This window comes from Condylura cristata, unplaced genomic scaffold (assembly GCF_000260355.1).
Source record: "Condylura cristata isolate star-nosed mole 26May11 unplaced genomic scaffold, ConCri1.0 scaffold00006, whole genome shotgun sequence".
Taxonomy (NCBI): domain Eukaryota; kingdom Metazoa; phylum Chordata; class Mammalia; order Eulipotyphla; family Talpidae; genus Condylura; species Condylura cristata.
Window position 1 is genome coordinate 20,929,596 of NW_004567107.1, and position 25,229 is coordinate 20,954,824.

The 25,229-nt window shown below is 39.9% G+C and overlaps 1 protein-coding gene across 1 annotated transcript in view; it reads left to right on the forward strand.

Annotated features, from left to right (window-relative positions):
- The first annotated feature begins 293 nt into the window (after positions 1-293).
- The window catches only part of ABCA1 (ATP-binding cassette, sub-family A (ABC1), member 1), a 117,162-nt gene continuing 92,226 nt past the window's right edge, over positions 294-25,229 (forward strand). The window contains exons 1-2 of the mRNA XM_004677462.2: positions 294-399; positions 19,313-19,476. Coding sequence (XP_004677519.1) covers positions 19,411-19,476 — 66 coding nt within the window. The 5' untranslated portion in view covers positions 294-399; positions 19,313-19,410. The remainder of the gene's footprint in view (positions 400-19,312; positions 19,477-25,229) is intronic.

Here is a 25,229-nt window from a genome sequence, read left to right on the forward strand (position 1 = left end):
TGCGGGACGTCGCCCGTTTAAGGGGCGGGCCGCGGCTCCACGTGCTTTGTGCGGAGTGACTGAACTACATAAACAGAGGCTGGGGAAGGGGGCGGGGAAAGAGGGAGAGAACAGGCTTTGACCGATAATAACCCCAGCGCTCGGCTCGACCGAATCTATAAAAGGAACTAGTCGCGGCAAAAACCCCGTAATTCCGAGGGAGAGTGAGTGGGGCCGCAACCGGCCCAGCCGAACCGACGCCTCTACCCCAGTGCAGGTGGGCAGGGCTGGGGGCGCTGCAGGAGCTGCCCAGCCAGAGCCACTTTCTCGGGGCGTTTTGCTCTTTTTTTCCTCTCCCTTCTCTGGAAGAGGTTTTCATAGGGTGGGGGAAAGAGAAGCAAACACAAAAGTGGAAAACAGGTAAGAGGCTTTCCCGTGACCGGGGCGTTATTGTTTTGTTTAGGAACCGAGGAAGCTTTGAGAAGCAATGGGTTTCAGGGACTTTGGAAAACCCTCATCCACACCCCTTGCACTGCAAATGAGTCTGGGGCGGCATTCGTGGTGGGGGAAGGACTTTCTAAGATGAGCTCTGGCGACCCTAAGACGCGGCGCTGCAGCGCTGCTGCGCTCGGGGCTCGCGGGGCGCCGGAACCCGCGGAGCATCCCTGTGTGCGTGGACGCGGGCTCAGTGCCTCGGGCGCGGCGGTGTCGAGGGCTCCTGAGCGTGTTGGGAGCGCTACTGCCGGAGAGTGGTAGGTCCAGCTTCGAGCTTTCCCCTTTGTTAGGAAGCGCCCGAGAGCTGAAAACCCTTGTGTATGGGGGTCATACAGCGACCACCGCACCAATGCCAGTACTTAGTCCCCACCCTGCTTTCAGGAAGCTGTTTGGTTTGACCTGGGAATCGACTGTGTGCGCCTCCAGACTAGATTGGCGCTTTCTTACTGCCCCAAAGCCGAGTAGTGGTTGTGCTAAACGGGGTCCGTGGCTTCCTGGCTGGTTCGAAGGCTCGGGGGCTTTGTTTGATCTGGGGGACCTGCCTTAGGTCTCCGGGCGCTCACCGGAGTTGGTGTTCCAAGCGCAGCGGGAGACGAGTTTGTTCTTTTATAAAACAAGACTTAGAAAGAGAGCCCAAGGAAACCTGAATTTGGAGTGCCACCCCCACCCTCCGGCCACCCCATCCCCCCGCCACGTTCTCGCCCCCCTCATCTTTCTGCCCTTTGCTGCTCGTCAGTAGGGGCTGCCTTAGACCCGGCTTAGATGGGGAAGCTGGAGAGATGGTGCAGAGTAATGACCGGGAGTAACCCCGGCGGGCGGTGCAGAACTCAGAGCTCAGCCGCTGGGTTGGGCTCTGCTGTGGGGGTAGGGAGGGCTGGGCGCGGGTTGCCAGTGGCCCCGGGGGACTGACCCGCAGCGCCTCCTGGCCGGGTGGCCTGGGTATCGTCGGGTAGCCAGATTGTGGCTGGCTTGACAGGGTGTTGTCGCTTCTGGGTTCTGACCGAGATTGAGGAAGAGGAGTAGATGTAGACTAGGAGGAAAACTGGAAGATCCGGCAAAAGCTTCGCTGATTATTTTCTATTAGCTTGTTTCTTGACTGGAGACCTTGAGACATTTGAGAAATTTTAAGGTTTTGGGGACGTGGTTGCAGGGTTTTGTACGGGTGCTTTTTTATGTTTTTGTTTTTGTTTTCAGCACTTACCATAAAACAGGCAATAATAAGATTTTTAAAAAGAAAGGTATCTGGTGATGCAATTACTTCCAGCATGAGTCTTATTATCTTTTGCAGCACTGATACCGTCAACTTTTAAAGCCAGTCTTTACAATGCCATCTCACACAGTGAGTGTGTGGTATATATATTCAATATTATAGGGGTCACATTCTGACACTAAAAAAAAAAAAAGCAGTAATTTTCTCAAGTTGAATTCTTACCTCCCCCCCCCACCAAAAACTTCTCACAAAGTTTCCAGATTTAAAAAGGGAGTCTTGCTGGTTCTCTTAACAGTAGTTTGGAACCCCAAACTAAGTTTTAATCTTCTTTTCATATACAACTCAAATACCAACGAACAGGGATTTCATTTCACATCTCTCCTTTTACTTCAGTTTTCTTAACCCCTCACACCTACTACAGAATTAATGGAGCCCTTTTGTTCATATCATTACCTTGAGCCACTTCTCCCAAATCAAAGAAAGTGTGAAATCATGGAGAATGTTCTGGGGTACAACCTTTCAGATAGTATAATTTTCAAGTAGTTTCCATTGCCATCCTGGTCCCTCAGAGTTCTTGTGAAGCATTAAAATAATTAATGGAGTTTTGGGAAACTATCGGATACAAGAGCAAATTAGTATCTAGTTGAGAAAAAGCAATAGAATCAGAGTGACCAGCACCCATGACAAGAATTGCTAAGATGGTAAGACTAATTCACAAGTACCCCGGCAGGAATAGAAACTGTCTGGAGATGCTGTGATACTTGTTTCCACTAGGTGAAATTTGAAATCTCAACCCTTATAAGTATTTCAGTTTACAACTAAATAGGCCTCTAGACGCGTGTCTAATAATAATAATGATAATGATAATAATAATAATAATAATAATAATAGTAATATATCTAAATAGACACATTTTGATTTAGGACATATTGGCAGTTCATGTGAGACATTGATCATTCTAGGATTGGAAAAGGGTGATGAGGGCCAGGTTTTTACATCCTTTGCTCAAGGTAGTCTTGATGCAAATATTATTAAAAATGAGTGAAGTAGAATGAAATTTAGTAGTTCAGTTCATTATCTTCAGTAGTTTTTATCTTTTGTGGAAAGAAGTTAGACTATTTTCCCATTTCCATTTTTTTGAGATCTTCCCACCCATAAACCAAGTGGCTTATACTGTATTTGCAGTGATTACCAAGTTAGTATTTTAACGTATAGCTCCTAAAATAATTAAATGGATACTTCCTTAGTCTCTTTAATTATCAGCTCATTTTGTATCTTGAAAATATCAATAGAAACAATGTTTTACAGTATTAAAATATTGTGAAATCTAAATACTTTTTAAATTTACTGTTTGTATATTGAGGTAATGCAAATATAATGCTCTATGGTCAGTTATCCCAACATCAAATTTTATTTTTATTTATTTATCACTGTATATGATTTAAAGGAATAGGTTCACACATCCTCAGATCCCAGCATCAAATTTTGAAAGATCTTTCTGAAAATTTGTTTTAACGATTCTGAAAGAGGACCAACATTTAAAAAGGAGACTCTCCTCAGATCTGTGTGTGGAAGTAACCATAAATGCCTGTCATTATACTTTCAGAACTACCTAAGATGCTTAGTCTCATTATAGTCACTTTATAGATGGGGAAACTGAGGTATAGATGGGTTAAGTAGCCTGATCATGGAGTTTGTAAGTAGGGAAGTTGGGGTTGCATCCCAGGCAGTTTTGATTCTCATAAATTTGCCACCATCAAGGTAAAGACTTGTCAAAATATTGAAGTTTTGACAAATAAATATACTAGCAGGAAGTATAGCTATTCTCACATTTCAGTTGTATATATTCACTGGATAAGATGTTAGAGAGTACATTTTAGAACTATATGAAGTCAGAGTGAGAACTTCATAAATACAAAATTGTTTTCAGACAGAGGCCTGTGTGGTTACTCTGCATTTCATTGAGAGCATAAACCATATCAATACAAAGAACATTCACCTAACAATAGAAGTGCCTCCAAATTGGTTCCTAAAACAAATTAAGTTTGAAATCCTGCCTTTTTCCATTTCGTGAAGAAACTGGTACAAAATGTCTTTAGCTTTTGAAACCCTGCTTTAGACTGATTTAAATGCTATCTTTCTCATGAAACTTTTCTGCATTCATTCTTCCCTGCTAACACTGAAATAAATTGGTTATCCCCTTCCTTTTGTTCCCATAGGATTTGGATTACAGCACCATTCATAACTGTGTTTTCTGCGGCAGTTAACATTTATCTCTCTCCTTCTCCAGGAGGCATGCTTTGATCAATCCAGTCCTTACTTCAACTCTTGATATGGAAGTGTTTCAATAAAAGTCGATTAGAACAAATTTATAAAGATAACAGTATTTTTTTTCTTTAAAGATTTATTTATTTATGCATAGAGAACTGGGGTACAGGCCAGAGGTGCAGGAGCGGTGAGATGATTTACCAGAGATAGAGTGGGGAGCAGAACAGATAGATTGACGAAGTACACTGCTGAGGGGAGCAGTTGTTAAGACAGGAGAGGTCTGCCGCGCCATGTAGATCACTTCAGGTCCTGGGATCTGGGATGGAACACGTACTGAAGTTGCTGCTGCTGCTGCTGCTAGCTTGCTGTGTTGTGCCCTAACTTGTTGAGCCACCAGGGAGGGCCCCTAGAACAAGTTTAAAAGAGAATGGAAACCTCATGCTTGTTTCTGATATTCTAAGAGGGAATATTCCAGAAAATCTTAACAAATAGAATTAGACATGAGGTAACTGTATTTAAGATTAGGCTTATGAGCAAATTCAGTAGTTAATAAAATTATTTACACCAGCTTACTTTTTGTTTAATAAACAAAATAATTCTCTTCAGTTTCATTTCCCATTTTGAGGACACTGTGGTTTAAGGAAATGTATGATCTGTGACATTCACATTCAAATACTTTAATTTTGCACATTCATGTATTTTTTATTCTTAAGAATGAGATCATGCAAGAAGTAATTTAGAGAATTAAATACTTAACAGAACACCTGAAAATAACCGTTTATGCATGGGATCTATCCTTTTCTTATGTTTTTCTGTGTTTGTTTAAAACTTCAATACTTCCTGTGCCAAATCCAACTTCCAAGAAGCATTTGGAAGTTAATGCAGTTTATCTGGCTTGTTTTAAAGTCAAGACATTTTATGATAACTGGTATTTAACATGCGGCGTTTCCTAGGAGGAAATATGTGTGTGTGTGCATAGAAATATGTGTATACTATATATTAGTATATAGATATTAGTTGGTATATGTAATATATGATCAATCACTGGTTGTCATTTTTTGGGGGGGAGAATTATTGACACACTTGAGAATTAGTGAAAGATAGGGAATCTCTGGAAAAAAATATATAGGCATGTGCGCTGAACATTTTACACATAACTGTATTCTGGTTTCATTAATTTTTACATGTAAATCCAGAAACTATTAAAGTGACATCTGCTTTTGACTATTTTACTTTTTGTGAGATTTTGATTCTTGGTTTTTGAAATAAAAGTGGTTGAATTGCATACATAAGTCTTAAAAAGTCCATCCAGTTTTTAAATCCTTAATCTCTAGGACAGTATTTAGGAGAAAGAATGATCCTTTGAAGTTACCCAGAGATATGTCTCGAGGAACACATACAGTATTATTGTAACAGGATGTGTGAGTTTTGAGAGGTAGAAAAATAGAGGAATGCTCAGTGCTTTGTTGGGGAGATTGACCATGGAAAAAAAGTAACATGATGGGAGGAGAGGAGAAAAAGGAGAGAAGACATTGAAGTTGCCTACAGGCAAAGACCTGAGTCATAGAATCAAAAGGTGATTTATGAGAAATGCAAAGGAGGAGGAATTGATTCTTTTCAGTAAATTTAAACAGTGCAAACATGATTTAATGAGAGCAGGTGAGTCATTTTCTTGTCTCTGTCTCCTACTTGCTATTTGGGAAATCTCTCAGAAATAAAATATTCATTTGGAGTATCATCCTGGACATCTCCATTTTGAGTATAGGATTTACCTCTTATACCTAAATTGCATCCTGTTAAGCCAATTGATGAGAAGAAAGCTAAGAACTTCTAATGCTCATCCTCCAAGAAAAGAGTGCCAATGCCTGTTTTAGGATGAGAATTGAACTAATGACATTTCTAAATACTTTGCAAGATTCTTATTGAGGGTAGGCAGGTAAGAAATACGATTTCTGAAATGGTATCCTGAGTTTGTTGTTTTAGAGATCATAATAGATTAGGGACTAGAAGGAAGAAAGGAACAAGATGGAGGAGGGACCATAAGAGGAAGGTAGAAGCTGCTGAGGAGTTGATTTGATTTCATATCCTGATTTACATTTGCTTTGCGAAATTCCTGTTGTATGCCAGATTGGAATAATTGTTTTTGCCAAAAGTCAAGCCACACTTGTTTTGTTGAAGCAGCAGGTCCCCAAGGGGATGGCAACTTGAAATCAATTGACTCTGGTATTTAGATGATACAACTTTGACATAAAGTCAATACTGATGGGAAATAGCAGCTTTCCTTGGAGATGCAGAGAAAGTGAAGACCTGAACTAATGACTTTAAATCGACCTATAGACTCTTCTTCATTCCCAAGTGCAGAGTTTCGGGAGAAGGTGGCAGTTTACTTTAGCTTGGGTGAGACATTGTCTCTGGTACCAGAAGAGTATGTATATAAATTAAATATGTTCCTATACCAAAAAATAGCATTAAGTTGAAATACATTTTATTTTCAGTAAATATTTGTCAAACACCATATAACATACTAAGTGGTGAATAAGTGTCAAGATTTTAAGGCTCTCTCATCATTAATGAGCTTGAGCTTGGCATTCAGGGCCCTCCTAACATAGGACTGGCCTGTTTTCACAGCTTTGTTCCAGATAAGAGACATTTAAGGAAATACAACTGTTTTCTCATGAGTATGTAGCACTTAATATCATTCAGCCAGTATTTGTTAAATTAATCTTCCTCTGTAGGCTTTTCTCTTTCCTCTGGCTTCTGTAAAGAACCCCTTCCAGCTATGTTTTGGCTTCGTATTGTTCTGGAATTTCACATCCATCCTTTCTGTTTGTTTATTTTTTGTACTGTACCGCCGACTCATACTCATTTTTCCCATAAACTGTGAATAGATGAGAACAGTGTATGGACTAGGGTTTCCCCCAATCATATAATTTAATTGTCACTGTAACCCTATGATAGGCAGTTTAATTTTTTTTTTTTTTAGATTTATTTATGCATACAAGAGCTGGGTTTTAGGCGGAGGAGGTGAGAGGATATACCACAGACAAGAGTGTGGAGTAGAACTGGCTTCCCACCTGAAATACACAGCTGAGGGGAGCAGCTGCAGAAACAGGAGAGGTCTGCTGTGCCATGTGGGTCACCTCCCTGGCTGGGGATAGATCTCTTGCTGCAGTGGCTGTTGATATCATTAGAGTGCTGAGACTTAACACCTGTAACACCAGGGAGGCCCAATAAGCAGATTTTAAGCCAGCCAGTTTATTTAAATTGACTCACATTTTTGCCATAATCAGTTTTTTTTTAATTAGCTAGCCTTATATTAATCCTCTAAATTGAAAATGGGTTATTAGTTGTCATAAGTAGAAGTAACTTTAAAACTTTTTTAGAATAAACAGTGTTTCTTAACTGTCAATAAACTTTCCTAAGGTGCTGACTCTGAGACTTGTTTCCATTTTGATGAAAAGGGAAGTTAGTATGTGTTAAAGAGGTGTTGAAGACCAAAGACTCTCCTTAATGTTATAAAAATTTTATAAAAGTTAAAGAAGAACTGAAAAGAATCAAATTTTCTCATGTGATGCAGTGTTTACTACTGTGTCTATCTTCTGAAATCTAGGTACCTCTACAATTTATTCCTAATAACTCTCATTTTTCAGATGTTGTACCTGATATAAGGAATAGTAATTTGGGTTTGTCTGACATATTTTTCTAATGGCAGAGTCAAGGATTCAAACTCTGAGACCATTCTCCTTGGAGATGACCATCTATTGTGGTTCTTTATCATAAAGATTTATTTTCTATTCTGTGGCTCAAAGTGGTAGAGTGACTTAGCTAAATTCACTCCCCAGCTGTCATTAACTGGAAATTAAGATCGTGGCCTTTTGCCTTTTTAATCCAGGCTTCTGACTGTTCTTCCAGAATTTACGGTAGTGTCCTTTTAGTAGACACTGAAGTATGTCTACAAATTTCTATCCTTTTCAGCTTCAATTGGACTCTAAATCCTTGTGTATTGTAGTGATCTCCTTCATTTATTTTGTCTGTTGGCCTAAGTTGAATTTTAAGGGGGCTTTCAACTGGATTTCTCTCTCTTTCAAAAATTGTTCTTCAGTTGTGTGATTGGGGGCACTTTCCTAGGGACCGTTTCCTTCACACAAACGTATAAAACACCAGGCTAATTTGGACTGGTTAAGATTAATTGTTAACATCTGAATGCAATGCTTAAGACAACCAGAAGGGGATGATGTGGAGTGGGGGTGGGGAAGTGGCTCATGGAGCATGGTGGGAGGTTATATGGGCACTGGTGAGGGGCATAGTGTGCAGCTCTGTGTCTGTGGAGGTTTGAATTTCTAATCCCCAAAGATACATCGATCAACTCTACCTCAATCAACGTAATTAAAAACGAAAAAAATGTGCTAATTTTGATTGGAAGCAGAGTGTTTTGTTTTTACATTAATGATTATGTTAATTGTAAGGACTTTGCGTTCAAGATAAAGAACCTGTTTGGTCAAGTGATGTTTAGTTGCCAGTCTTGTGGCAGGATTTGCAGTTTTAGTGGTATTTTCTAGTTTCCTGTTCCAGTCACATTTCACGTGGTCACAGTGTGGCTTTCTCCTCTGCTGAGCATAAATGGAGGCTTTTCTGACATTTTGTTCCAGGGGCATCCATTAAGGGGAGTAGAGGTTTCCCTGGCCACTACAGAGACCAGCAAGGCACTTTGTCTTAGGTAGAACAGGTCAGGACTGGTGGACTCCAGTGCTTACCTGCTACAGACACTTAGCACTGGGACACTTGGGAGATGCTTGTTTTAAATAATACCATAAAGTCACCCTTGAAAGAAGGAGGCTTGCAGAAATTCCATCTAATAGTTTAGCTCTTGTTTCTCTGACACATAAAATGCTTAATTTGTGAGTCTTTTTTTTTTCATTTTAATGTAATTTATATCATTTATATATATTTTACATCATTCTTTATTTCTGTGCATTGTATGCTTTCTTCTCTCAGGTGTAGTCCCTGTAAAATTCCCCCCACCATTTCACCTGGGGACCATCACCATAGTCCCTCTGCTGTTTTTATCCCTTTCCCTCCCATCCCCCTGTAGAATGCCTCTGATTTATAGTTGCCTATTAATTTTTCTTTAAATTTATTATAATTATTATTTTCCCCGATCTCTAGTTTGGTTTCTATATACTCTTCCAAAGGTGATTTGTGAATCATCTCAATGACAGTAGCTCTTTCTAGAAGAATTACACAGATTAATTACCATTAATCTGAAAATATCAGACTAACACAGATCTATTTCCTCTCTGAAGATTCTGCCAGACCTCACATAATGGAGTTCTTATTGACAGTGTTAAAAACAAAAAAGTCTAATATCCTTAGGTTTTTGTTTTTCCAAATCACAAGTATATGTAGTTAAATTTGTGATCTCATTAAAAAAATTAATAAGAAATTTATCAAGAGTACTTACTTACAAAGTTGAGAGGGCAGGGCTTGGGCCCTGGGTGAATGTGCTTGCCCTGGAACCTAGACTAGATTTTCACTTAACTACTCACTAAATCACAATGACAGAGGCATCTGGGAGTGAAGCCTAATTGCTTCAAACTCTGGCTAGGGAAAGAGGTCATTTTAGAGAAGGCTATGGGTTTGGTTTCATGCTCTGTGGGCTAGAACTGGACAAGAACTTGGAGATTAGGTAACTTAGTCTATCAAAAGTAAAAGGAATAAAGTATTGAGCAGGAGAAATTGTACCCAGGCTTTCATTAACTGAGTTCTTGACTTGAGCCTCTACATTTAGAGTTCTAGGCTTCTGGTCAAAGCTGACATTCTTGTATTTGGGGTTGAGCCCCTAGAGAGGTGTTCTTGTTACTGGGATGTTCATGGGGGGTTTTTGAAGGGTTTTTGAAGCCTCACTTGTGCAAATCATAGATTCTTTGCTCAGATGAAGTAAAAATACATACATACATAAATAAATAAAATGAATGTCCTTCCCAACATATTAGAGTGGTTTTGAGAAAAACAAATTAAATGCACTCCTGCTGTTTAAATTTGTGTTTCTTTGAACACAGTTGGAAATTTTATCATGCTTTTGGTCTACTCTACTCTAAATGAAATTTCTGATTTGTTGCTGTAGTAAACCTGCTCTGTGTATCTGTTCTCACCCCTGAGGTCTCACTTCACAGGCCTTCATTTCACAAATATTTATGGTGCACAATTCATCCTGAACACTGGACACAGAATAAGATGTTGAGACACAGCTGCCTTGTTGTGAATGGCTTACAATTTAGCAGGGACCATGTGGTTACTAGCTAACCTAGAGCAGACTATAGAAAGTGGTGAAGGGATGGAGGAATTATAAGGCCCAGGTTGCATATAGGGAATTTACATTGAATTGCGGAAATGGGTGGAGAGGAAAATCAGACCAGGTGCTGAAGACTCAGCATGCCTGTCTGGCAGACAGCTTGAGGACTGTCATGATGTGGAGAGTATAGTGTGAATGGTGAGGGTCCCCCAGAAGGGGTTTTATAGTAAAACAATAGCATAAATGGTGGCAGGATACTAGGGTAACACTTCTCCCACTGAGTTGGGCACTGGAAAGTGTTCTAGGTTAATGTGTAAAACTTTTGGGAGAAATAATGTCTTAGGTCAGTGAAGAAAAGAGAAGAGAGATTGCTTTAAAAAACTGCTCCCTTTGTGTCTTACCTTGTGAAGTCGGCAACACTAATTATACCAGCAACTGTTAACTGAATTCTTACATTGTTCCAGGAACTGGCTAGATGTTTAATATATATTATTTTATGGAGAGGATACAGGGATTCCTGAAACCTAGGACCTCAGAGCAGAATCAGGATTTAAACTCAACTACGTTTACTCTAAAATCTCCTTCTTTCTGATAGGACCATTGACTTAAGAAAATAGGAGTTAAGGATGTTTGGGGGAGTTTGCTGCCTAGAAAAAAGGCCCAAAGGAAGAGGAAGGCAGTGAAGTGATTTGAGTTTGTTTGTCCTCCAAATCCTTTGAGCACTTTTGTAAAAATAAACCCTTTAATCTGGGAGAAGGTCGAACATCTGAAGTTGTTGATCCTTTGGCCAAGCCAAATGGTTTTTGCTGATAAAGGCAGTAGGCCATTTCTCCTAAACTTCTCTTGGAAAATTCTCCTCCCATAGGGAACATTGTCTAATCTAATTTTTCTGCAAAGAAAGTAGTTGTTCATGAAGACCTACTTGTCTGTGTCTCTGAATTCAGGTATTTATGATTTCAGTGTTCCCTTCGTGGCAGGTCCCCCTTATTTTGACATTATGATTGTGGCCGAAAATTTTTATTTTTATTTTTACATGACATATAGTACAGACAAGTGGATCACTTTACTAGGGGAAAGGTTCTTCTTTCCCATCTGCTACGTACTCCCTACCAGAGAAAAAGCAAATAGTTGTGTTTGCTGAAGTCTTCTTTTGAAGACTGCCCTGTATTTGTTTAGTGGAAATCAGCAGGGGTAAAAAGGCTATCTCTAGCATTTTGTTGAAATTTCTTTTAATTTTACAACAAAGAAACAAAAACTTTGGTGTAGGACAGATTTTCTTTCAGAAACCTTGGCTCTTGACAGTTGTGGAAGTCCTGAGACAGTTTTAGCTGGTAGCAGCTGGAGTGTTGAACATGATAAATAGGATCTGTGCTTATGTACAAATATCAGTGACCTGATAGAAATAGATGTAAACTTTTTCATTCTCCTTGAAAACAAAATTGTTCACAACATGAGAAAATGTGCTTCTCTGGTTCGATTTGTGATCTTCAAAAATGTCTTACCTCGGTTTTTCTGCATTCATTTTATTTTGAAAATCAACTAGCAGGAAAGTGAATATGTATTTGGGAGCAAAAAAAGAGTATACAGTTATCAGTAATAATAATTATGTAAATGACTTGGTACTTTTAAAAAGCCTCCAAGTTATGTATTATTAGAGTTGATAAAATTCACTGGGTCTGTATTTTTAAAATGGGAAGGATAATAGAATGGTAGCCTCTCTAGAAGGATAGAATGTCTTCCTTTTATCCTTGACTTATCTTGGAGCATTGCTTACCTCTTTCATCTCCTCAAATTTGAATATTACAGTAGTGGTATGGCTTAAGTAGGAACACAAATTCAGAGGTGGGTAAGGAGCAACCTCTGGCCTTTCTGCAGGCTTCTAAGGGCCTAATAGCAACTAAAGCAAGTTTTACTGAAATTACAGGTTTACAGAATTTTGGGGGAACTCGAGGTGGAATTTAGGGACCAGCAAGTTGATTATAATGATAAAGAGCCTAGTAGCATCTGGAGGCCAGAAGTTAAATTGGGGCAGTCAGATTAGTTTCAGGCTTCGAAAAGCTGATGGTCAGTCTGGCAGAAGTCACTAGATGACTCAAAATCCTCTCTCACCACCACTGAAGCCATTTCCTGTCTTCAGTCATAATTAGTGACCCTGTTCCACCCTGTTCTTCTGACAGTCACCTCATTAGCCTTTTCCCCTGAATGTGGCTTCTGATTCTAAGACATAATGCTTAGATAGGCAGACCTTTCCCAAAGCTAGTGTTCTTTGTTGAGCTTACAAGTTTCACATCCTAATTTTACAGGACCTTCTATATTTCTCTAGAGATGATATGCACAAACATCTGTGATTTCTGCTTTTGCATCAACATCTCATGAATAGGCAATCAGTTGAGCTTTAGCACCAACATATATATATATATTTTTAAAGATTTTGTTTTTATTTATACATACAGAACTGGGGTATAGGCCAGAGGTCAGAAGTGGTGAGAGGATTTAGCAGAGACAGAGTGGGGAGCAGAACAGGCAGACTGATGAAATACATTGCTGAGGGGAGCAGTGGGCGAGATGGGAGAGGTCTGCTGCATCATGTGGATCAGCTCCGGGGTGGAGGGTCAAACTAGCACTGAAGTGGCTGCGGCTAGCTTGCAGTGCTGTGTCCTAACCTGTTGTGCCACCAGGGAGGGCCCAGCACCAACATATTTTTAATTTATATGTGATATAGTTAGATCCTGTCTTAAATACTACTGCTTTGTAAGTTTGTGGTGAGTTGTTTATTGTTAGACAACACCTAAAAATCATCAGGAGATACTGATTGTTGCTCCAAGTTGCTGTGTCACTTCAGATAACTATGTGGACACTTATCTAATGAAGCAGACTACACACGCATACACCTACTTATTTTTAAAATTATAGAAACAGCTATCAAAAAACTACCACTTTTGACGGATAAAAATTAATTGCTGTCTACACATATGAACAATTCCAATAGAACTCTTAAGGAAAATGTGTTCAGAACAGTAAACAGAATTGTAGGAGAAACACTTTAGTGGGAAAGAGCATGGTATTTTTGTTGAAAAAAACTATTTGTTGAGAAACCGCTGGCCACCTCTAACTGAAGGGGTGACTCTGGGCAAGTCACTTGCTTTCCTGGGACCCCAGATTCTCTATAAGAGAAGCGGTGCTGGTAGGGGTCTCCCATATCTCATTAGACTTTGACTGTTTATACAACAGCCGCTGGAGCATGGCCTTGTGAAAGGTTGCCCTCTTCTCTTTAGAGGGACTGACATCTCTGCTCCAGTGGGCTATGCCATTTATGTGGTTCTCTACTGATGGGAGGTTGATCAGAGTTCAGCCTGAAAGCTGGAGGATGTGCTTTCATATGCTTCCTGTTTTCTTGCAGGAAGGAAAGAAAAGTATGTTTTACTTTTAAATTATTTTAAAAAATTAAAAATTATTTTTAAAAAGTATAAATCAACTTTTCTATTACCACACATATTAAGAGTTTCTGGTACCAGTGCAAACACGTGCACTTACCCCCTCCCCCCTTCCATGCCCCCGTCTCCCCCCGCCCCCGCTGTACCCCATTACATTTCTGTCCACGGAGTCAGTATTTTAGAAGGGTAGAAGGTAGTTATGAGAATAGTTTCAGTTTCTTTTTTCACTTTACCAGCTGGAAAACAAAACAAAAGCCTCCTACCTTGTCTTTCTTTAGCATGCCTTCCTCTTTTTCTCTCTCCTTCCTTCTTTATATTTCTTTTCTCTCTTTGAAACTTACTTGTCAAGTTCCAGAGGACCAAATGTTTATGTGAAGAAGTGGTGATGGGCAGTGTAGTATGTATTGATTTAAGTCCTCATTTCCCCCCTCAAGCCAAGCTTCTGTGAACCTAATTGTTTTTCTTTTACTTGCAGCACTGAGTCTGTCATGCATTTCAGGTTTTGGTTTAGGGCAAAGTGAAAAGAACTGACAATCCTACCTCTCACTTGGGGCCCTTCAAATTTTTTTTTCCTTTTAAAGTATATATTTATTAAAATAACTATGAATGTGAAAAAGGATTGTAATATCTGCATTTATGTCCTTACTAGAAAAAAATAATTATAAAATATGGTATTTATGAAAAGCAGACCTATCTTTATAGTTTTGTAAACCAATGTTACGTCAATACAAAGTAATGCGATGAAAAAAATAGAGGTTAATACATTTAACTTAAAATTTTATTTGGTGACACTTTTGTGGTGACACTTTTTTTTGTAGGCATATGGCCTACTTTCTTATGTCATTGTCCTTAAGGTACTTCAGAAAGAGTGACTCCCGCATTTACTTTCTCCCTTTATTCTGCTTTATTTTTCTTCCTTATTCCTACCATTCAATGCCTTAACAACCCATTGTGAACTTGTCTGTTTTTGTTTTTGTTTTTTTACCTCCATTCTAGAATAGATGTCCCAGGAGAGCAAACGCTTTGGTGCTTTTGTTCACAGTTGAAAGTCTTGTGTCTAGAACAGTATCTGGAACAGAAAGTCTCTTACTAAAAGCATTGTTGTGGCTGATGTGTGTCTTGTAGAGTTAAGTTTGCTGTTGTTTGTTGAATGAACTAGTGGTGACTATTTTATCCACCATTTACCTTCTTCAGGAATCAAAATAATCAAGCTTTATACTATGAAGAGTTAGATTTTCCAAGGCATGACTGGACTTATGGGGTATGTTAATTATTATACTAAAAGGCGAGGATTTTTGAAAACTGCCAAACTTCTTTACAAAGTGAATGCTCCATTTTTGCACTCCTACCTAAGAGAGACTCCTGCCTGGGGTGTGAGTACTAAGACTGTGTGAGAATTTCAGTCGCTCCATGTACTTGCTAACATTTTGAAATTTATTAGTTTTTTGTAGTGGTTTATTGGTGTCTCATTTTGGTTTCAGTTTGCATTTCTCTGAAACTAATGATGTTGAACACCTTTTACTTATTTGAGGTGATGTTTTAGCAGTCTGCTATACTCTGAAGATATCAACAATTTTAAAATATCATTGGAATTAGAGGTGAAAATTTCTGAGGAAATGGTTAAAGGTTTGAACAGTCACTTCTGCTAAGTTCACACTGTACAAAGAAGGTTGGGAGGGAAAAATGTTAAATTTTGGTAAAGAGTGATCCATCTAGGTGACGGATGGATCTCATCAGACCTGGGACATCAACAGATTTCATGACTCTGTTGCTGTTTATAGAAAGCCAAGTGAGAATCAATTACAATGTCCCAGGTGTGCCCCAGCAGTCATCTGGAAAGCTCAGCAGTCCGCTGTGGCCTTCACAAGTGTGTCGTGGAAACCTGCTGAATACAGAGCTCCCTCTGGGGACAATTTGCCTGAATCCATTAATCAAGCTTGAGAAATCAGTTACCACAGCTATAGGAATGCTACCACCCTTAAATTGTGAAACCCTAAATTTCATGTCCATCTCTTAATTAATTAAGCAAACATTCCCCGAGTGCTTACTACACACCAGGTACCATTTGGTATACTAGGGAAAAAGACTGGCAAAGAAAATAGAAATTGCCCTGCTTGGAATTAGAATGTGGAAGAAACCCTGCAAGGAAAAACTGAGGCTGCTGTGGGAAGATCTACAAGGGACTCCTAACCCAGCTGTGAGGTCTGGGAGAGGATCAAGAAAGGAATGTGAGGGGAAGACTAAGGTTGTCAGAACTCCTAGAAAGTGTTTTAACATAGAAAATGTACCAGGAAACCCCAGTGGTAGTAGGGAGAGAGGCCATTCAGAGCCTGCAGCTACTCTCCAGGACTTCATTAGGAGGTAGGAAGTGGTGACAGGAAGTAGAGACCTCAGGGTGAGGCCTGGGGAGGCTTAGACTTCACCCAAAGGGCAGTAAGGACCTGGCAAGAGGTGCTTAGTGGGGAAGTGCCTTGGTTGGGCGTTTGGCTTAGTCCAGTAACTTTGCTTGCTTTGTGATAAATGGATGGGGGTGGAGGAGACTAGAGGCAGGGAGATCAGTGAAGAGGCTGTGTGTTCAACCACAATTGGGATGTGAGTGAGTGGCGATGACTGGGAAGTGGACCCTTTCCAGCCAGTAACTGGAATGTGCATCAGGACAGAAGTGGGTGTGCTACTTGCTTTGAAACATTGAGAAATCTAGTACATAATACTGCCTTCTTTGGTTTTGGTTTGTTTGTTCACTTCCTTGGAAAACTGATGTAGAAATGTCCCTTTGGCTTCAGTTACCTGAGCAGAGGGGTTTGAGCATTGCCAAACATTCCTCTTTGGACAGCATTGCTCCCAACATTGATTACTGTGTTCTGAAGTGAGAGGAGGGAATTTTGCAGGTGGCCAGAACCAAGCCAAGGTGGGTGGGGAGACTGGGGCAGAAAGCCTGCCTACACCCAGCATAAGCCAGAGAGGAAAGAACATTCTGCTGCTACTCTGAGCTACTTGCTAACCTTCTCCGCATATCTCCTGGAAGGCTCCTGGGGGCAGAACCTATACTAAAAACTTTATACCAAGGGGAGTGCTCTCCACAAAAAAACAAAAAACAAAACAAAACACCTCCTTCTCCTGGTCCTTCTCTTCTCTGGAACACTTGATAGAGGTTTGTCTTTTTTTTTTTTCCTCTTATATTATCTACTCAGGTTTATGGGATTCTGGGCTCTAGTTTGGCCTAGTTTGGCTCTGGGGTCTCCAACACTAGTCTATTAAGATTTTATCTTTCCTATATTGCCCTCCTTTCTTTCTGGAAATCATTATGGAATTGCTGGAAATAATAGAAGAGAAAACATTGTTTGGACAGGATATAGCCATTGACTGCTAGAGGGTACTGATAGAACAGAAAAGGAGAAAATAACTCATTTTTTTGGTATTTACAATGTGCCATGTACTGTGTAGATATAAATACATTTATTCATGTTATCTCATTTAATCTTTAAAGCAGCATGCAAAGTAGGCATTTTATAACGAGAAGTCCATGCTCAGAGAGCATAAAGTTTGGCCAAGGACATATTGTTGGGATATGGGCTAATTCATGACTGTGCTCTTCCTATAGGTTAACTTCCCCTACTTAATTACAAAGTTGTGTTCCACTCTCCTGATTGTAACATTGGGGAGATGAGAAGTTGCATGTGGTTTCTAAATCAGCCAAGTGATTTCTAGAGAGCAGCTTTTGTATGAAAAAAAAAATTAGCTAATTATTTATTTCAGCATTTATAGAATGCAAACCCTAACCTATATCACTTACAAAGCAATTTGGGATTATGAACATCTCGCAGTGACATCTGGCTCTCAGTGCTTGAGGGCAGTGGGCATCTTTAAGCAACAAACTGCAAGCTGATGCAGTGCTGCTTTAACTTTTCTTTTTGACATGAGAAACACTGAGGCTCAGTCCTCTTTAGAAGTTTGCTGAGCAATGATAAAGAAAAGAAATAGGTCCTAAGCCTTGAACACTTAAGAGGAATTTCTGATGTGTTAGATTGTCAATGAATGAATTCAACCATTTACTAGTAGTGTCATTCATTCTTTTAGACATGTAAAACTCCCTTTAATCTATTTTTTTCCTCTAGAAGTTGTTTTTTTTCCTTTTCATTTTTTAAAAAGATTATTTATGCATACAGAACTGGGGTACAGACCAGAGGTGCAGGGGCAGTGAGAGGCTTCACCAGAGACAGAGTGGGGATCAGGACAGGCAGATTGATGAAGTACACTGCTGAGGGGAGCAGCGGGAGGGTCAGGAGAGGTCTGCTGCACCATGTGGTCATCTCTGGGGTTGGGAATCAAACTCGAACTGAAGTTGCCTTGGCCAGCTTTGCAGTGCTGAGCTCCCACCCGCTGCACCACCAGGCAGGGCCTCTTTTTCATTTTTCAAATCTCTGGAAGTTTTAAATCATATCCTATAGGGTGGTGGAAAGGGCAAACTCCTGCTAGTGGTTTTTGCATTGAGATCTGATTTGGACACCTAGGATTTTAGTTGAGTGTTCAGTTGTGTATCCACAAGCGACCACTGCTTTCCAAGCTCGGTTTTTTGCTGTTTATTTCTCATACTGTACTAGAGGTGGCAGTGATGGATTGAGTGAATTGTAGAAGTAAAGCTGGTTTCTGATTTCTGCTAATGTCTCAGTAGTGCAGTAGAGCCTTGCTTTAACCTAGCATCCTTCCCTTTTCCCACTCTTCATTTTCTGCCCCCTCCCCAATTTAATTTAGTACAACTCTTTGGAATTTTCTAGTGTTACATAAAATAAAGTTGTTCAGTGGGCAGATGGACATATAGAATGTGTCCATTTCTTGTTGATGAGAATGTCCTTTTTCCCATAATGATAAAACAGTCCTCCAAGAAGCACTTGTAATACCTGACAAGGAGTAGCCAGCCCCTTGTGCAGGTGCAGGCAGCAGGATCAGTTCTGGCAAATGTCTGGACAGTGGGAGCTTGTTGGCTTAACAGGTGTGCTCTCTACCTGCCTCGGTGGACTTGTTTCTCCTCAGAACATTGTTTTCTTTCCACAGACACAGCATTGCAGTTGTCTTCATCACCTGGGAACCAGTTGTTGGTGGCATTTCCTCAGTGTTTATTCACAGTCAGCTAAAACATACTGTGTTTTTTCAGACTGGGAAACTATTTATGGTGCCATTTATCAATGAAAGCACTCAACTTACTGGCCAAATGAAAATGTAGTCTGCAGTAAATTTCAGAGAATAGCCTAAATCATTCCAGGTTCTAAGACAAAATTTGTAATGCTGCTGACATCCTTAGAACAGGCAGTTTCTGGTTGCCATTTGCAACCATGGTATTTTGAACACCTAAGATTGCTCACTTAAGTCTGCTTGCATAGTGCATTTTTCATTAACAATGGAGCTAAAATGATCAGGACTCTTAAGGACTAGCTCCCAGCCTGCCTCCGTTCAGCTCCCAGAATTCCTGTTTAATAGAAAACCCCATGGTTGGACGTTGGGGACTTATGACCCTAGAGATCAATCATGATGCAGACCGGGTGTTGAGGTTTCAGGTGAGGGGACTGGAGCAACAGCCCTCACTATGACTTTGCAGCTCTGACTGACGGTGCTCTCCCCTTCTGCTTTATCTTTCAGTTCATGACCAGCCACAGCCTCCGTGCTGTGAGCTCCAGCCCCTGGCCCCGCGGCTCCTGAGCCACACGCCGGTTGCTCTGCGTGCCAGCTGAGGCAGCATGGCTTGTTGGCCTCAGTTGAGGTTGCTGCTGTGGAAGAACCTCACTTTCAGAAGAAGACAAACAGTAAGCTTGGGTTTCTCTCGGGCTTCTCCTACGCTTTTCTTCATGGTTTTAAGTTGGAATTGGAGGCGGGAGGAAAGGAAGTCTCAGTTTCCTCAAAGTGATTGGACAAGTCTAACCCAAGTGGACTCAGGGCTGTGTGGTCTTGATTGCATGACCACACAGAGGGGAGATTTGCAACCAGACAGGAATATTAGCTTGGTTTGTGCTTGTTCCCAGTGTTCTGACATCCAGAATCTGTCACAGAACTGTCCCCGGTCCTCCTACCCTTGACTTTTGCTTCAGCCCCGGGGGCCACCTACCTTGTCCAAAAGCACCTACTGGAGCCCCTTTCTGGGAGAGAATGGTCCAGCTCTTGGAGATCAGTATCTGAACAGTGCAGTGTCAGTAGAAACTGCAAACCTGGAGGAATATAACTGAAAGTTGTATTTCTGTGGAGGATTTTAAGCCATTTGTTTTCAGACAAGGCAATGATTCTTTGAGTAATCGTGAGAAGATCATCTTTAATGTGCATATGATTGATGTTTTTTCCAGAGAGTAAGGTGAGGTCAATAAAGCACAGTAGACACCTTGACGTGCAGGTGTTACCTTTTCTTTTCTGTCTGAATAGATATCTCATCCCTCACCCTGTGTTCAGATGCTCCTCTCTGGAGTGCTAAGTGTGTTTCCCACACTGCCCTGTTTCCTGACTTGACTGTCTTAATAAAGCTTAACACACTGTAACCAAAATGATCATCTTTCTTAGAGTGATAAGGGACATTGGAGGGAACTCAAGTCAGTATTTCTCAAACTACAGTAATGCTTGGTGCTTCTTTAAATGCATGAAAACATTAAGGTCTCCTTGTGTTTACTAAACTTTTTATTTTAATGTTACTTAAATATGTACATATGTGAAAAGTATATATTTTCCTTGCATATATTCCTTATATATAAATTCCTTGTATTTTCAGGCTATTATATAATCATGTGATTCCCCACAGACTTACAAATTAAATGCAAACAAAATCATAAAACCAGTATAATTCAAATTCTTCCAATTAATATAGTAAGACAGCTGACTTTGTTTAGTTGAAACAGATTAGAAGTAGTAAATTGACTATGGCACTGAAGGCTATAATGCTGATCCTTTGAGTTTGAGTAATCTTATACTTGTGCTAACAATTCAGTTCTCCAATTGTTTTCCCTGTGACCTTCATCTCATCATTCCTACATTGCATCTACATCTGTTCCTTTCTCATTAGTCTGCTATAATTTTATTGCTGCCAGCCACAAACACGAATATGTAAACTTGGGCTTTGAAATCGTGCCAGAACTAGTTATGAAGAAGGTGTTCAGAAATCCAGATATGTTTATTTAAATTTGTTTACATGACCATTGAAAACACAAGTGCTTAAAATTCTCTCAAGGAACTGACATGTAATATTTCAAGAACATAAGAATATATATATGCATAAATATATGTACACATAAGAATGTTTATATTCTAAGATTTTTCTGTGAAAGAATGTATACTCTAAAATTTGTCTATCAATCATCTCTCTATTTTAGTATGAGAAAAACTGATTTTGTTTAGATACAAGTAATCACAAGTACTAGTGATCTGGCTCCCAAGGTCTCTAGGAAGAGAGTAGGAATAAGAATTACTAAAGTAGAATCCTATTTTTTTTTTTTTGGTGATTTTTTTAGAATCCTATCTATTTTAATAATAATAGTAGTAAAGCACAAAACATAATATTATATAATAAAATAATAAAATAAACACTCAGAATGACTTCCCATGTGCTCTGCACTGCATTTCTGTAGCACATACCCCATGAGACACTTTGAATTGTGACTAGGGAACTTGAAGTAGAGAGACAGGATGAAGGATATATCTGAGGGCCTGCATTACTAGTCAGAAGCACGTGTGGGGTTGAAATTCAGAGAGTCTGACTCTAGAGTTGGGACTCTAACCCACTATGTGAAATTGCTTTACAGTAGTGTCATTTTTTTCTATCCTGAGTCTCAAAATCTTAATGTTTCTGAACCCATCCTTGCCTTTCCCTCTTCCTCCCATGTCTTTCCCCAAACCCTGGCATTCCCGAGCCACGTGTGTTCATCTTTTGTGTGTAGTGTGGTCCCTGCTTCTTCTGCTGGCAACAGCTCACACCATGGATAGTTCACTGCTATGGTGTGTCCCTTAGCTATTATTGAGTAGTGCAGAGAATTGTATCTTCTTAACAATGAAAGGAGCACTCAAGGGTAATACAGCCCTAACCATTCATTTTACAGATGAGAACTCTGAGGCACAAAACAGGGAAGGGTTTTCCCCAAGTTCGGCCACAGAATCTGGAGCATAGGGTCCTGGAACAGGATGTGGGGTTGGGACACCCAGACCAAGCCAGTCTCTACTGGTGTTGAATTTGTTTGTTCTTGCCCAATATTGCTTATGGTTTTTAAAAGAGTTGAGATTCACGAGATAGGCAGGATTAGGCAAGGCAATTTTAGCCTTTGGCAGATTTCTTGTTGAAGGAGAAGATAAGGACCCAACAGCCTGACAGAAGAGCTTTTTTAGATAATACAGCACTACCTGCTAGCTTATCCTTTTTGTTCCCTTCCTGATTTCTGTGTATTTTGCTGAACCAGAAAGAAAGATTTCTCACCTAGTTTTAGGCTGAGCTAGAGGCAAAGAAATGTGGTTTATTTCTGATTGCAGATGTTTAGATTATGAGAGCTAGAAAGTTCTGGCCTGCCCCCCTGTACAGTTGCTGCAGCTGGGACTTGAGAGAGGACATAGGGGTCCAGAATGGCTCAATTATGGAAATAGCACCAGAACCAGTTTCCTGGCACAGGACTTTTAAAGCAGGTTTTGATTTATCAGCATTTAAAGTTTAACTGGATTCTAATTAGCTGGCTTTCTAAGTTATGCTGGTTAATAGAATCTGTTAAGAGTTCTGGTGCCCTGATGTTAACATAATCAGAATCAGTCCTGCCCATTGGTAGGAAAGGGTTAACAGCTCCATGATAGTGCTTGCCCCAAATGTATGGGAATTCATTGCATGTTTCCCTCTTCTGACATCCTGGAGTCAGTCCATGTGGCTCCTGAGCCTAGCATCATGGACACTCTTAATAACTATTTGCTGAATGTGTGGTAAAAGTGTTAACTGGGTCATTAGTTTGTAGGTCTCAAAGAGGCTCCTTTGCTCTAGGAACCTTGTATGCTGCTGCCAAGAAGAAAGAACTATGTAAAAGCTGGGAGCTGCTCAGTATACCCCAGATCAACCCTATTGAAAGGCAGATGGTTGCACTTCTGCTCTGCGTCTTTCTTGGCTGATAAATTCTGGGGACCTATCTGGTGCCCCCATTGTGCAGACTCATGGGACAACCAATGAGGTTTAGGAAAAGGAACAGGTCTCCACTTTTCTTACTGGGCAAAGAATGCATTGAAATTGAGTTGCGAAAATTGGGTGCAAAGCTCAGTTTGAGTTCAAAGTAGCAGTTCACTTGTGTGGGTGGTATTCATTCAGCACAAACAGGGCCTGGGACAGGGAGGAGGACGAGGGCCTTCAGAGTTCTTAGGTTCTTCATCTAGGTTTTGGCTAAGCTACATACCAAGGTCTCATGGCACAGAGGGGACAGAGTATGACCGTAAGGCCTCTTTTCTTGCTTTTGGAATTAATTTGCTCATTATATCTTAGTAGTCCTGTGACTGGGAATTAGGTAATTCTAATAAATTGTTAGAATGTGGGCATTGTTTGATGACAATAAGTTATCAAATTAAAATGAAAACTCCTTACTTAAGAACTATTAGGGAATTTTACAGGGTAGTGGGGGAAGCAGATAAGAAATAATAAATAATTTTATTTATTTAAATAAAATTTAACATGTTAATATAAATAACTATATACAGTGATAAGTGTTAGGAAGAAAAAAAATAGACAAATGATAGCACCATGTCAGATAGTACCAGGCAGTGGATAGGCACTTAATTTAGAATGGAAGGTCATGACATTTAATCTGAGTGTCCAGCAGTTCAAGCAGTATTAGCCAGAGAAATCTGACTTGAATGCTGACATCCTATGGAAAAAACCATAATCATCACATTATATATATATACATATATATATATATATATATATACACACACACACACACACTCTTTCATGTGCTATTTTCTTTCATTTTATATTATTTAGTATGTATGTTCTCATATTTCCAAATAATTTTCATTTTTATAATAATTATTCATGATATGTTGATTGTGTTTCAGAGCTTTGAGGATCCTTTTATACCCGTTATCTTTTTAATGTTCACAGCAGTTCTGAGAGGGCTGTATTAAATGTCTGTTTCAGAAGGTGATTGAAGGATTGTAAAAGATAGGGCTGGATCTTTTGTCCCCAAATCTACTATGGGATGATGCCATTGGCATTCCTGATAGCTTTACAGTAACTCCTCAAAATGGTTTTTCATTTTGTAAGCTCATACTTTATTTGAAATTTTTAGGTTGTTTCCAATGTTTGCTGGTATAACTAATAACTTCATATAACTACTTATATCATTGTATAGCCATATAGTTATAACTGTAACTACAGAATAATAAGATTTTATACAAGTATATATATATATATTGTATTATGTCCTTAGGGTTAGGATTACTGGGGTCTGGGTCAAAGGGAAATGGCCCTTGAAGTGTATGATCAGATGTCCTCCCACAGATCTCACCCATAACAAAAGCCACCACCAAACTTTACTGTTCTGAGACGGCAGGCCTGATGTTTAGAAAATTGTTTTCTCTCTAGTGTTTCTCTTATTTGAGCTTTAAGATTTCACTTTTCCAACCCAAGCGAATGTACAGGTTAAAAATTAATTTTTCCTTGCATTAATATCCTGTCACCACACAGCTTTTATTAAACAGTGATTCCTTTAGTTATTTCTTGGGACATTTATCAAAACCTTACCTGTGTTGGGGGTTACTTTAGAGACTACTTTGGGCTTATCCATTTGTTCATTTGATAAGTATTTTTTATTTTGGTGTTGATTTAGCCTAGAGTGTGCTGTTATGTTGAACATTTTAAGGTTTGGGCAAGCTCATTGTCTTACACTTGGCCTATTGCCTCTTGGAATAGTCTTTGATGCTTTTAATCTATTTCTTCTTCCCATTGAGTCTACCTTATCAAGCTCCAAAATGTGTCCTGTCCCATTTTAATGCTTAAGGGATGCTTGGTGTTGCATGGAGACATTTTTTGGTTGTCTGGTTCCTGAGTTGGGGAGGGGTTCAGTGCTGCTAATGTCTAGTGGGTAGAGGCCAGCGATGCAGTAAACATCCCACAGTTCACAGGAGGGTTTCCCACAGCACTTATCTGGCCCAACATTTCCATAGTGTTGCTGGTGAGAAGCTTTGCACTGACATTGCTTGCCAGATTATTTCCATGTTAGAGCTGAGGAATAGCGAGCTGGAAAATGCAAAGCAATGCTTTGGTACTCCCTAGGGCAGCTCTGCACAGCAATTCACTTAAACATCTGAGTGATTATTTTTTATTTTATTTTTTTTTAAAGATTTATTTGTGCATACAGAACTGGGGTACAGGTGAGAGGCTCAGGGGTGGTGAGAGGCTGCACCAGAGACAGAGTGGGGAGCAGAGCAGGCAGATCGATAAAGTACACTGCTGAGGGGAGCAGTGGGCGGGTCACTAGAGGTCTGCCACGCCATGGTGGTCACCTCTGGGGCAGGTGGGAATCGAACTCATGCGGAAGCAGCTTTAGATTCTCAGTGCTGT